The sequence below is a fragment of the Protopterus annectens genome, chromosome 10.part0, assembly GCF_019279795.1.
Source record: "Protopterus annectens isolate FY-2018-M chromosome 10.part0, PAN1.0, whole genome shotgun sequence".
Classification (NCBI taxonomy): Eukaryota; Metazoa; Chordata; order Ceratodontiformes; family Protopteridae; genus Protopterus; species Protopterus annectens.
This window is the reverse complement of record NC_056744.1, coordinates 387,130,316-387,145,446: the sequence shown is the minus strand read 5'-3', so window position 1 is coordinate 387,145,446 and position 15,131 is coordinate 387,130,316. Positions and strand designations below refer to the sequence as shown.

General features: G+C 38.2%; 1 protein-coding gene across 1 annotated transcript in view; it reads left to right on the top strand.

Annotated features, from left to right (window-relative positions):
* NIBAN1 (niban apoptosis regulator 1) overlaps window positions 1-15,131 on the top strand; it is a 2,689,070-nt gene that overhangs the window by 2,214,015 nt on the left and 459,924 nt on the right. The window contains exon 9 of the mRNA XM_044085307.1: window positions 9,475-9,662. Within this exon, the coding sequence (XP_043941242.1) occupies window positions 9,475-9,662 (188 nt within the window). The remainder of the gene's footprint in view (window positions 1-9,474; window positions 9,663-15,131) is intronic.

The window sequence follows — 15,131 nt, the reverse complement described above, 5'->3', positions numbered from 1 at the left end:
TCGGCATTCTAATATAGACCCAAATTAATTGCCTTTTGCAGGCTTCAAGCTTTTCAGAATTTTCTTATCATTCAGGCTCCTTCCCAAGAGCTTCTTATGATTCTTTAAATTTATACTGGACCTTATGGGCAGGTTTGGGTTCACTTCAAATCTAAAGAAGTCTTGCTTGATTCTGCCTCAGAATAAATATTTCTGAGTTGCAGGATCAGTACTGTGTCAATGATGTTTTTTTTTATTTCCAGAAGACAAGGCAGTATTCTTAAGGCACTACTTTCTGACCCTTCTGTCTTGGAAAATGATAAGCAACTAAGGAGTTTCATAGAGCTCTGGGATACATAGCCTCATTGATTTCAGTGGTTCTAATGGCCAAAAATCATATGAGGTAGCTACACTGGTGTCGTAAGTCAGTTTGGTCTACACATTGTCTGACTAGGGCTTTCAAACTTCCCCTTCTGCCTTTTGTCCAGGAGTTCTCTTGGTAGAAAGACCAGATGTCATTAAATTTTAGGATTCCTGTTTTTCTTCACCTTCCTTGCCAAGGGGTTTTCACAGATGCTTCAGATCTATCATAGGGCACTTATTCCAAGGGCATCAGGGTTCAATGGGTCTGGTCACACTGAGAGAGAAAGGGCTATTATAAAATTGTATCATAGCAAATAAAAAAGGTTTTCTAATTGTGCATCTTCCAGGGGAATAGACACTTTCTCAGCACTATTTCCTCTCATCCTGGACTTCTTATCAGAGCTTTTCCAAAAGGGTTCTATTTTTCTAACAGTCAAGTTTGATTTGGCAGCCATTTTCCACTTTCACATTGGACACAATCAAACTCCCATGGCTTCACTAAACATTTCTAAGGCCTTTCTTAAGGGAATCTTCTTATTGAGGCCTTCTATTAGGGATCCAGTTCCTCTATGGAACATTACTATCATGCTACAGGCCTTAACTCAAGCTCCCTTTGAACCAGCAGCCACTGTGAACTTAAAATTTCTCTCTTTGGAAACCGTTTTTTCTGTAGCCTTTACTTCAACTAGGAAGATTTCCAGGTTGCAAGCACTGTCCTGTAAACATTTGTATATGATTTTTCATAAATACAGTGTCCTTGAGAATGAATCACACTTTTCTTCCAAAGGTGGCACCCAAAATGAACCTTAAATCAGGCAATGAATCTGCCAGTATTTTTCCCAAAATTTTGTAACAAAGGAGAGTATACTTTATATTCATAGACAACTCAGATTTTATTTCTATAGGACTAAAGACATTAGGAAATCCAATCAACTGTTTGTTGCTTTCTCAAATCTTAAACAGGGTCAAAGTGTATCGAAGTATACTCTATGTTGGTGGCCTTGGGACTGTATAACATTTGTCTATGATAAGCTAGGAGTACCTCTTCATAAGAAAAAGCTCATTCTGCAGAATTCCGACTGACGACATGTGTCTGTTCATACCTTTGTGTCTCACTACAAGCTATATGTACTGTCCAGATCACGTGCATCCTTTGGCTCCACCATTCTAAGGAATATCCTTCCTTGATACCACACAGGTACTTTGGCACCTTCGGAATCTGTCCCAGAGGTTAAATTGGATGAAAACAGACAGCATTGGATATGCTTCTCTGAACAGAAGTGTTATATGAGTGAGATTTTTTGTAATGTGACTCTTGGAAGGTGCTGACACTATTTCTAGAAATTCAGCCACTTCTCTATACTGAAAGTTACGTACTTACCATAACTCTAGATACGTGTTCGCTTGTTTTTCATCTGGTTCAACATTCCTCCTTCCTTTCCCCCTCCAATATTGTAATCTAGTGCTCCTTGTGACTAGATGGACCTCACTTGGGACCTTGTCTTTGACCAGCCTTTAATTGCTGTTTCTCTTTTCATGGCCACTTCTTCTTTTTTTTTAAACGCCTTTATTGAATTATCACTTGTGACATAGGCACATTTACATTTATATAAAAGTAATCAAACTGTTTTAACAAGTTAAAATTAACAAACATTATGCTTCACATATATTGCTATATATCATATAACCTAAGTAACATTACATAATTTATTCTGATTATTGCGTAAGTTTTTGATTATGGCAAACAAACTCGATCTGATGTATTGCAGTGGAAGTGAAGGGAATTATGGGTAGGGGAGGTGTTAGAACCCTGGATACACAGCTTATTAAAGGTAATGATGTCAGATCCAATAGGATCTGAAAACCCAAGGGTTGAAACAGACGAAAACAAGACAACACAGATCTATCATCATGGTAACTGCATAATTTTCTTTTGTTTGTCACTGTTTAGACAAGCGAATTTTACTTGGTGCTGTGTCTGTGTGTGCTGTTGTTTACTACACTGTGCAGATTGTAGAACAAGATTTAGGACAGTTTAAACTGTTTCTGCTATATTTTTTGCAGTTTAGCCTATTTGCTGTGTGGATACGTAGTTTACATTTTCTATTATTGCTGCCCTTATTCAGCCCTTAATAGTGTCAGTGTATTATTCTGACTGGTGTTTTCCCCCCTGACTTAATGGATCATGATACAGCTGTCCCTCAACAAATACAGTTAAACCTAAAAAGAAAAAAACTCAACTGAACCGTGCCTCAGCCTATGGTTCATGAATCTGTTATTGCCTTAAGCCGACCTGCAAACCACTTACGTTTTTCCCCATCACCCTGTGGTGTGAGCCCACAGCTCTCTATGGTATGGGGGTCAGACACATCTTCCAGGGCTGTTTCAGTACGTGGTTCAAGTATGGGAGAACCAAACCCAAGAGGTGCAGGAGTGGTCTGGAGTAAGAGACCCCTTTCCAGATGTAATATTCTGACCCCAGATATTTCAACCTCTAGTGTAGTTCATAGTAAGGAGCAACAGAAACTTCACCACGGGACAAGGTTTATACCATGTATAGGGCTGATGTGGTTTCCTTAGCTAAGAGTGTTTTACAGTCAGCTAATTTCAGAGACTATTCTCTTACAAAAATTACTGTGAGGCTACCTTCTCTAGAAATCAGTCTAGTGCCACAGTTTTTATGGGAACTGTGATGCAGACAGTAGTGAAAACTCCAGTATGATTCTTCAGAAGGTGAACAGGTTCAAAAACCTAAGTAAATATTCACCTTTCCACAGATCCTAGTTAGGTTTAGAGATGTATTTGATTTGAACAAGTCTCGCGATACGCCAGAAATTGGCAGAGTTTATGATCTTATTGAGGATGACATTCAAAATGTTTTGGCTATTCCTTCTGTTACCAGCCTTAGGAGATGTATATAAAACTGCATGTAAAATCCATTTGGCTAGTGAACCAGTTCCTAAAAAGACTGTGAGGAAATACAACTTGTATTCTGACCTTGCAGCTCTCTTTGCTCCATTGTCAGCTGACCCAGCTGCAGTTTTTCTAGCTGCCAACTCTAATGAGTCATGTCTTCTAAAGTCAAAGTCAAAGTAAACTTTATTGCCATTTAGAACTACACACCTAGCCTAAATGAAATTTCATGCATCAGCTCAATTCTTGAGATTACAAAGGAAAGTGAAACAACACATACAAGTAGAGGAATAAACATAACTAACAAATACAATACTACTCCCAATACACGCAAGAAAGAGCAGAGACATTTACCAACACGCATATATGAAAAGAATACCCTCCCCTGAGTAAAATTAACTACCCTAAAACACTACAGATTGAAATGCCTAAGTTGTTTGTCTAATACTGCACTTGAGTGAGCTAAGTAATTCTAGCTATGGATATAATAAATAAATATTGCACTTACTTGGAATATATGTAAGTATATATTGCACAAATAAATAAAAATTAACTTATTATGTTTCCAACCCCCCCAGGACTAGTACTCGAGTTCAGAAGTCTAATCACTGTAGGGTAGAAACTGTTACTGAATCTTGTAGTCCTGCAGCGGATGCTGCAAAATCTCCTGCCCGTTGCCAGATGCTTAAACAGTCCATACGCAAGATGCATGCTGTCCTGTATTCTAACACTACAGTGCTGGATAAAATTGGCTTCTGGTTATAATCTCAATAGTTGTCCCAGTCTACTAATTTAATGTTTAGAATTTTAAATTATCAGAGCTGTTATCAGGGCTTTGTGTAGAAATCTATTTTGCAATGTGCAGTTTAGGTGGCTTTGCTGTATCTTTTCCTGCTGAACAGAAGTGTTATGTGAATGAGATCATTTCTAATGTGACTCAGATTTTGAAACATGCTTTGAGAAGTGTCTTGGAAGGTGCTGACAGTATTTCTAGAAATTCAGCTGCTTCTATTATACTGAAAAGGTGTGCTTGGCAACATACCCAGAATTTTTCAGATGATTTAAAATGTAAGATTTTGAATATTGCTTTAAATTTTGAATTTATGTCATACTCCCAGGTTCTTTCCTAACAAGGTGTCCAACTTCAGAGGGCAGGACAAACAAAAATCCCAGCCTAACTAGAGTCAGGGTACCAACAGAAAGTGGCAGGAAGATAATGTTTCAAAACCAAATAAAAGGGATTCCTTTCCCAAAAAAAGATCATTCCCATGTTAAAGAATGACTTATACCAAGACTCAGGGCATCCCGTCCCTTCTTCTTGTCCCTCCTATCCTTTCCTCTTCCCCTAGGCTTTTGTTAAACTTGGTAGCCTGGCCACAAATAGTATCAGACAAGTGGGTGCTGAGATTAATTCATTGAGGATACTCAGCAGTGAACAGAAAATTTTCCTCACTACAGGGAAATCCTACTCACCTGCCAGGCCAGACACATCTGTTCTCTCTGGTACTACTTCACAAGTTGCAAGCAGGGGTTATATAACTAGTCTCTGCACTGATTATTCTGATTATTGCATACGTTTTTGATTTAAGTGATGAAAAAGAACAGGATTTTACACCAAAATCTTTTTGGTGCCAGAAAGGAGCTATCATGGAGACCGGTGTTAGAGTTGTACCTAAATACAAAATGCTCACCCTGCAGATGGTGCTAACCCTTCTTCCAGATCACTGTTTCATGGTGAATTTACATCTGAAGAATGTTTATCATCACATTCAAATTGCTCTCAACTGCAAGTTGAGCCTACAAAAGTCCTGTGTCAAACCCTCGCAAATAATTCTCTTCCTGGGATGTATGATGGACACAGAAAAACGTATGTCCTTTCAATCAGAAGACAAAGTCCTCACTGTTCAGAACATTTTTCAGAGATTTTTCTAAGAAGTTGACTCCACGAGAGAGTGTCTTAAAACTGTAGACTTCATAGTATCAGTGATCATCATGATACCACTGGTCAGACTCCACATGAGAAAAATTCAGTGGTACTTAAAAAATCCTTGGGCCCAGGACCTGCTTCCCTTGGATTTCCAGCTACCAGTGCTGGATTTTGTGAAATGTGAGTTACAGTGGAGGAAGGATGAGATGTCTCTCAGTTCAGACCTACCCTTTTCCCCGCCAGACCCCATTTCAGTCAGTCCAAATGGCCTCATCAGTTTTGCATAGGGAACATTGTCCAGGGGAGTTTTATTGTAAGGTAAATGGGGTCCTTTTGTCGCTACAAAGCACATAAATGTCAAATAAATGTTAGCAGTGATTCAGAACTTAAATGTTCTTCACCACTTATGGTCTCTGAGTCCCCTTTTATTGGTCACAGACACAATAGCTTCATGTGGTACCTGGCCAAACAAGGGGGTACAAGGTCATACCCTCCTTGTCGATTGGCAGTGATGGCCTGGAAGTTAGCCTTACAGCATTCTATGATGCTTCAGGTCTCATATATCCCATCAGAGCATGATGTAGTATCAGACAGTATCAGCATATCCTAGATGGACCTTCAGAAGTTGAAACTCAGGACAGAGGTCTGCCTGGATTTGGTCCAGATGTGGGGAACACTTCAAATAGTTCTATTCACCTCCTTTCAAAACAGATAGCTGTAAAAATTCTATTTGAGACATCCTTGCAGCCATGCTTGGAGTACAGAAGCATTCTCATTTCCTTGGACGGGAATGTTCCTTTATGCATTTCCTCCCTTTTCACTGATTTATAATGTACTTCGAAAGATTCAGAAACAATTACCAAAACTCATTCTGATGACCCCCTTTTAACGGAGTTGGTCACGAGCAATTATCAGAAGTTTTCTCACACTCTGGATTTGTTCACACAGTGTCAGGGATGACTGGTACACCTAAACTTAGCGCAATGACAGCCTGGATGATTCTAACTTGATTCCTTTTAGGCATTTGTTCCATGAGGATGTGCAGCAAGTACTGAAGGAGGCAAGAAAACATGCAACTAGAAAATCTTATGTTTACAAATGGAAGAGATTTTCTAGGTGGTGCCTAACCAATATCAGAAGGCCCGGTATGCTGTTTACCCATCTTCTTCTTCCTCTTCTTTTGGCTGCTCCCGTTAGGGGTCGCTACAGCGGATCATCTGTTTCCATTTCTTCCTGTCCTCTGCATCTTGCTCTGTCACACCAACCACCTGCATATCCTCTCTCAACACATCCATAAACCTTATCTTAGACCTTCCTCTTTTCCTGTTACCTGACAGCTTCATCCTTAGCATCTTTTCCCCAATATACTCTGCATCCCTCCTCAGCACATGTCCAAACCAACGTAATCTTGCCTCTCTGGCTTTGTCTCCAAACCTTCCAACCTGGGCTGACCCTCTAATATACTTATTCCTAATCCTGTCCACCCTCGTCACACCCAGTACAAATCGTAACATCTTTATCTCTGCCACATCCAGCAATAACTCCTGCCTTTTATGCCACTGTCTCCAACCCATATAACATAGCTGGTCTCACTACCTTCTTGTAGACCTTCCCTTTCACTCTTACTGGTACTTGTCTGTCACAAATCAGTCCTGACACTCTTTTCCATCCACTCCATCCTGCATCTGGATTTAAAATATTTGTCTAAGCTACTCAACAATGGCACATCTTATGCATCTGTCATGGTGCATCTTGCAGTCATTTCAGCTTGCCTGCCCAAGGATCCCCTTCTTTCCTCTCTTTTTGTGGTTAAACAGTTTATGAAAGGAGTGTTGCATTCAAGACCCCCTTGAAAGCAAATTCCTCCTTCTTAAGAGCTTAACTGTGTTCTTCAAAAATTGATTTTATCTCATTTTGAACCTGCCTTTCAAGCTGATTTGAGGTCCATCACTTGGAAAACTGTGTTGCTTATTGTTATGACATATTCTAGGTGGGTTTGTGAGCTGCAGGTTCTCATGGTGAGCCAGCCTTATCTGATTTTCCACAAGGCCAGGTTGTTTTATGCACTAATCCTCCCTTCATGCTAAAAGTGAATCTAGCCACCAGTCTCCCCATTTTCTTTCAAAACCTAAAATCAAATGAGAGAAGAGTCTACATACCTTGGATGTGCACAGGCAACTCGGATACCACCTTAACGGAACTAAGCCCTTCATGAAAGTTGAACAGTTTATTTCCTGTTCTGTGTCTAGTCTAAGAAGGGTCAAGCTGTCTCTAAGCAAATGATTACTCATTGGTTGTCCTCTGCAGTTATATTTTGTTACTCTCACCATGGTGAATCTATGCTAGAGGAAGTGATGTAGTGAACATAGGGTTGCCACCTTTTTAAATGCCCAAAGTGGGACATTTTTGGTACAAACATCAGATTTTGCAGGCCAAAACATACTCACCAGTACAAAAAGGACAGAACTTGCCTTTTTTTTTAAAAAATAGGGTTATTCTTGTAGCATTTTAGTTGCTTATTCTGTTTCTATAACATTTTAGGTGTTTCAGATACAGAATAACTGTTTGTCTAAACTATCAATAAAATATAAAATATATATAATAAAAAATCTCAGGACAATTCCCATTTTACACTTTTTTTTTTAGCAGGACAGAACTGCCCAAAGAGGACTCTGTCTTAAGTGAGTGGTGGTGAACAAAACTGAAATAGCAGAAACCAAATGGATTGCAGACTTACAAGCAGATAGGAACCCCACACTTAATGGTGTGGTTCCTTTAAAGCTGATGTTAAGAGGCAGGAATCTAAGGAAGGATATGATTGGATCAGTTACTCAATAAGAATTGGGTGTGTTTTGCTAACCAACAGGATCTGAAGAAGGTAATGCCGAAAGCGTTTATCCTTCTGTTGGTTGAAGACAGAGACTTTCTGCTGTTATACTGTGATTTTATTTGTCTACTTGTGCTGGATTTTACTTGTAAAAAATTGTAGGTGTTTATACTCGTTCTGGAATTATAAGAGTATCTCTCTCTCTGTGGAGGAACAGCAGTTCGTTTTTCCTTGGATTTCTGTTTTACACAGCTGCTCCTTGGAGCCAATATACATTTTGTTTGGATTTACATTGTGCTACTCTGTGTGTGTGTGTGTGTGTGTGTGTGTGTGTGTGTGTGTGTGTGTGTGTGTGTGTGTGTGTGTGTGTGTGTGTGTGTTTCATGTATAATAGAAATGTAAGTTGCTTTATGTGGGGTTATAATAAAAGCCAGGTGCTGCTTGATCTGTTGCTTAGAAACAAAAGAAAATTGGTTTAAGAGTACATACTGTAAATGCCATATAAAGGTTAAAAGATGTGTTACCTGGACACCTTTTTCAGAAATATCCATTCCTGACTGATAAAAAAGCAAGTTAGCAGTATTGCTTACTTTTTATCGTTTAGGTTCTTTCTGAAGATGTCTTCCAGGCAAATGTCAAATTTAACCTTTTTTCTGTTTACAGTGTGTATTGTATTGGTCAGCAGTTTTGCTTTCATGTTCCTGTGAAGCAAATAATGAGATGTGTGATGAGAAGCAAAAAAAAATGAAGTACAGGTACTGCTTTGACATTCATACTGCTCGCCAAAGACACAGCATAGACATTGTTGATTGCCTTCTTTTTGATATTTACCATCCTAGCTTCAAATTGTTAGAAGCTTGTTAATTTTATTACTTCTTGTTTAGAAATTAATTATGATTGAAGAAGTGTACTTCATTTGAAATGCTTCATAGCTCTAATCACCTGTGCCAGTGGCTTTCACTGAAAAACTAGGCCTGTGATTGTTTTAACAGTCATTAGCCACCAGATAATCTGTTAAATAGCAAATGGCTTAATCGTATTTCCTAATAAACACATAATGTATCCACAGTACTCTACTGTACTTAAGGTAATTTTACTTCCTAAGCACACAAATGTTTACAGTTATTTTTCATTAATTTTTCTTTATGCCTTGGGTAAGCCAGTCACTGTTTGCTTATTATTAGAATTTGTGTATGGAAATGTTTCTTTAAGGTAATGATTCACCTCCAAAGCTGTGAATAAGGTTCAGTTAAGAAATGCAGTTACAGGTGTGGTTACCATCCTGTGCCTCTTATCCTGAAGTGCTGTTTTGTGAGTATAATGGTTGCAAGGTTTATTATACCTTTACAAGTCTGAAATGTTTATTGAAGCTAAGTCATCTAGGGTTAAGTGATCACATATTCTCAGTCTCAAGTCTTGATTGGTCTTCTCAATCTCTTACTGATGTTGTAACATAATATTTTAGCTACTGTGTCAAGCCCAGCAGAGAAATGCTTGCAAGAGAACATCCAGCCATATCTTGCATCTATTCTGGAGGAACTAATGGGCCCGGTCAGTACTGGTTTCAGTGAAATTCGGACACTGTTTGAAAATGAAGTTAATGAGCTCAGCAAAACTTTCCAGTCCACAAACGATGTTGACAAATTGAAAGAGGTAAGCAAAGCAGAGTCATTGTTTGGACTTTGACATATGTCATATTTAATTAATATCCATCTAATAGCAGACTTTCTTAATTTCAGCATTTAGTTGTTGCACATGTATCTCAAGTCCAAAAAAGGCAGTATGCTCTTCCAGTCTCATCATCAAACCAGCCCATGTTTCATTTTCTTCTCCTGCATCTTTATTGGACCTGCCTAACTTCCCCTGGGCTCAACTGACTCTAGTCTGAGGCTGGTGGGTAAATCAGGAATTCTGGTGCAGCATTTTGTTGCAAGCCAGAGAGTGTGCCGTAACTCCTGTTGCCTCATGGCAGTTTTGGCAGCTCCATGATTGCTGCACTTGGGAAGTGCCTGCATTCTTCTAAATCTATTGAGCAGCTCACTGCATATACAGCAAGGAGCCGGCCAGGCCCATATGCTGTATACTGCAGTCAACCTTTAGGCTGCCTCCCTTCTCCAAGGAAGGGCAAGCCAACATCAGCTGTGTACTCACATCCTTTTCCTGTGGTTTCTCCAGCACCAGTGCCCCTAACTGAACACAGGTCATCTGGGATGCAGTTAGTGCTTTATCCCTCTGTACAATGTGACCCAGTCCATGGGGTTTAAACTACCAATTAAATGCAGTGCAGTGGATACGGCATTACTGAGGATTCCCCTTAAGAAATATTAAACCTGTAACTGCAAATCATACAGCTGTGAAATGTAAACAGGAAATTGCCACGTTAATGCATCACCTAACTCACTGTAATGGCATTGAAGCTTTTTAACTGCAGGGGATACTTCTGCCTACATCCACCCCCCCCCCATTCTTATATGTACTAATTAAAAGTTCACAGCACCTTTGAGATAATGGAATACTCTGTGTTACCATTTCTTCAGACGTAATACACATTCCCATGTCCACACTTTTAGTCTTGCTGTTTTGAAGACCCCAAATGTAGTCTTAAGAATTTCAACATGATCCCATTTTAACATCCCATTATCTTCTCAGACAAGACATTAAAATTAAAAAAAAGAATAATTCCAATTATGGTTTTCTTTTTCAGAGCATCCTTGATTATGGTAGCTGCTTGCTTCCTTAAAAAAAAAAAACATTGTAAACTAATGTCTTTCTTGTTGAAGACATTTCTAACATTTATCTAAATTTTAAATATTCTACAGCATAAATTCTTCATTGTGCCTTTAAAAAGAAAACATATCACCTTTACTGGTGCAATATGTGAATTTACTGTATTGTACTATACAATGAAATATGTTTCAATAAGAAAGTTTCTACTTTCAAACTTCTGTAAAATAGCATTAACCTTAAAACAGCTTACAAAAAGTAATAACTCCAGCTGAATCTCAGTTGTTTGAAATGAGGGTACAACTATTCATTTCAGATAACAAAATTTCATTAAAATTGACTTGCCAATTTGTTTTTTTGTTATTAGATATACATCTTGTAAAACAACACTTGCCTTCATTACAGTTTTATTATTATAGTATTCATTTATTTATTTTATTTGACTGAATTTCAGTGTGCATTTAATGGTATTAAAAGATTAAAGATGAAGTGGTTTGGATAGGTTCTTCCTGATCACATTTTTTTTCTGGACAATCCGGAAATCAGAACAAGTGTCTGGTTGTCTTGAAAAACTGTTCAAACTCTGGTATTCTGTTTAGCAAAACAAACAGAATGCAGGACTTTGGTAGAACTCCCATCTGGATTTGGATCTGCTTTTTTAAAAAAATAACATTGCTAATATGATGTGATTGGGTCAATCACCAGGAAAAGAAGACATTCTGCTTCCCCTGTTGTGATCATTTATGTCACAAAATTGTGCATGGATGTGGGTAGAGTGGGTGGGGAGCGGAGAGGAGGTATGTGGGGTTAGGGGTGGTATGAGGAATGTGCCGTTAATCTGGTTTTGACCATGGCAAAAGGTGGCAATCCTACATTTGGAGATTAAAACTTTCATTGCTGCACATGAAAAAGGTAATGTATGGTACCATGTTATCAGACAATGAAACAGTTTAGCTTCTTCACAAGTATGGGTTTTGATCAAACAGGAACTTGGATGTGGTGATATCCTTACATGATCTTAAATTTTTGAGAGTTTTTTTTTTAAACAGTATCCAAGAAATGTGATACAAGGTTACTAGCAAACTAGGTATTCATGTTGGGTGTCAGTTTAAGGCTACATTGCCACTTTCAAGTCTGCATTCTCAGCCAGGAAACCCTCATGACATCCAAGATCCAGTTCTGATACTCTAAGTATTTGTCTTAGAAGAAGAGCTACATGTTGTAGCAGTTCTCTATATTGGCAGCTGTGGAGTCTGAGGATGCATTCCATTAGGCATTCTGCACTTAAGAAAGTTTACTAAACAAAATACTTGAGATAAGCCAAGGTTTTTGTATTCTATGTTTTAGGGCAGCCCAAGCGCTGTAAATGATTTTGTAATATATAGTAGAATGAGATCTTAATCTTTGACTGGAAATAAATACTTTTCCACTTTTCAGCAATAGTTTCTATAAATGCTCAACATTACGTCACTGTTGCAGTAGTCTAGGCTGTATAGGTTATATTCTGCCATGGATATGACCAGCTGGCCAGTCTTCAAAGCCTTAGGCACCTTTCACTTACCCTTAAAGCATTAGTTAGGGTGTCAAGAGACTTTAGAGCTTTCTTGCCACTGACGTGCGCTTCATCTGCAGGCTTCATGGAACTGATGGTCAGCTGGTGATCCTTCAAGGCTGAGCAGATAAGTAACCTTCTGGGGAAAACCTTCCACATCATAACTGTTCTTCTTTTAAATAGTTGTATTTCATGCTAGGAAATGTTACATGTATGGACTCTCATATATAAAGGAAGTTTTACTTGGGAATGCCTTTGTGAAATCTGAAGTGTCATATATAGACGTGAAAGCGCTTATTCATTAAAAGTTTTTTCCTACCACAGCCGTGTTTGTGCTCTTTATCTCTCTTGTTGTTTTTGCACAGGTTATATTCTGCCATGGATATGACCAGCTGGCTAGTCTTCAAAGCTTTAAGGCACCTTTCACTTGCCCTTAAAGCATTAGTTAGGGTGCCAAAAGCTTTACAGCTTTCTTGCCACTGAAGTGCACTCCATCTGTGGGCTTCGTGGAACTGACGGTCAGCTCATGATCCTTCAAGGCTGAGCAGATAAGTAACCTTCTGGGGAAACCTTCCACATCATAACTGTTCTTTAAAATAGTTGCATTTCATGTTAGAAAGTGTTACATGTATGGACTCTCATATGTAAAGGAAGTTTTACTTGGGAATGCCTTTGTGAAAAAACTGTAAAATTTGTTTTTCCTCCAATTTTCTACATTTCTGTGTAGAATAAGTGTTATTAATGCAAGATGTTGTGGTTTTAGAGAGTGCCACTGAAAATTTTACTTCAAGACTTTTACTTTTCTGTCAGGAGGTTTACCTACTCGCCAAGGCTCTTCTACCTGTATTTTATGCTCTTTTGGTCTGTCATGATGCAGTTAGCAGTCTCCTTAGCTCTTCTTTTTCCTGTCCACAAGAAACAGAAAATGTCTCAGGAGTCTTTGGGTGTCAAGCCGTCTCCCCTACTGCCTGAGTCCCTGATAGGTGACACTGCTGTGGCCAGACCTCGTTCCTTGGACTGCATATTGTTGTCACTTGGTCCTTCTGATGTAGGTCCTTGGGAAGCTGCTAAGGACTGAGAGTTAGACATGTCCTCTGCAGTGGCTGGGTTATCCTTACTGGGCAAGGGAGAAACACTATTAGTCTCAGAGGAAGGAGCAGGAGAAGTCTTAAATAGCAGGGATAAGGAGCCTGGTTCTCGGGCTAGTGTCCCAGACATGTGTCCATCATTTTCCAGGCCAGTCTTTTAGGAAAAGAAATTAAAAAATTAAGAATGGTGAGGGGGGGACAGAGCCTAGATGGCCAACTGAGAGCAGTGAATTTTGAGAGCTCCATAAACTTGTATAATAATATAGGAAAATGTTATTATTTTCAAGTTTAAAACATCAGAAATCTATAGATAAACTAATAAACTACATAAATATCAATTTTGGTGGAGATATACAAACATTTTCCTGTCAAGTAACTTGGAGATATATCGAGTCACTGAATATGAAAAGGAATTCTCATCCAGATGCTGCTTTGAAAAAAGAAATGCAATTGATGACATCTACCTTACAGGAACTATCTTTGAAGATGGATGGCTTTAAAAATGACTTAGAAAACCTCAAATTAAATTCTCAAAAACAGACTGATACTCTTAAGGAACTATTACAGCAACACCATACAAAAGTAACAAATATAGTGACTTCTTTAAATGGGAGACTCAAAGAGGAAGAATTCCAAAAAGAATTTCTGCTTAAACAGAATACATGGCTGCTTGACAAAATAGATGACTTAGAAAACAGGGAAAGGAGAAACAACATAAGGATCTTTGGTCTGCCCGAAAACACTGAAGAAGACATTATTTAATTCTTAACAACCTGGATTCCTGAATTTTTAGACTTGAAAAAGAGACTTTCATTTGGAATTGAAAGAGCACATAGAGCACTGAGGAAACGTGCTTCTAACTCAACAAATACTCCACCTAGATCCATAGTTATAACATTTCTTTCATTTCTGGACAATGAACTAATATTAAAATCTGCTTGGAGAAAATCACCCTTAAAATACAATCAAAGCCTGATAAGGTTTGACAGTGATTATTTTTCCAGAATACTAGAACAAAGGAAAAAAGTCTGGCCAATAATAAAACTGTTGAAACAAAACAAAATTAATGCACAGCTGGCCTTTCCAGCCAAGATAAGAATAATTTTGCCAATGAGATGAGAACCTTTAATGGCTTAGAAGAAGCTATCAAAAACATCAACATAGTGTCTAACCCAGAAGAAATGGAATGGATGGCCCTACTCTTAAAAGAATAAAATAAACAAATCCTTGGACTGATGCTAGAAAGAAGAAACAAAAAACTGATTTCAAGATAGCTGTCCCATAAAAATAACTCTTACAACTACATCTCTCAAAGTATCAGATAATATGGTACATCACTTGTCATCTGTTTTTATTTAAAAAAGGAGGGATTCTTAAACAACTGAGAAACAGTAATGATTTATTCAGAATGTTCAAGGAGTCCAGTAATTCTTCACAAACAAAGATGGGTCAAGATGGGTTACTATTTACATTATATATAAGACAAACAAAGCAACATATAATACAGACATTCTATTCCCCTACTTGAACTCAACGAATACTTATCTTGTTCATTTTTCATTGATTTTACTTATAATAATTTAAGTAATTAATTAACTAATTCAACAAGGTACCATTCACCAGAGTTCAGACTCAAATGTAACAAATTAACATCATATATAACAGCAGTAATAGTAGAGTGTTTTGAAAAAAAATGCTGTCACAGAGACTAATGCCTTCTTCAGTTAAAGTATGATTTAGAAATGTCATGTATATCTT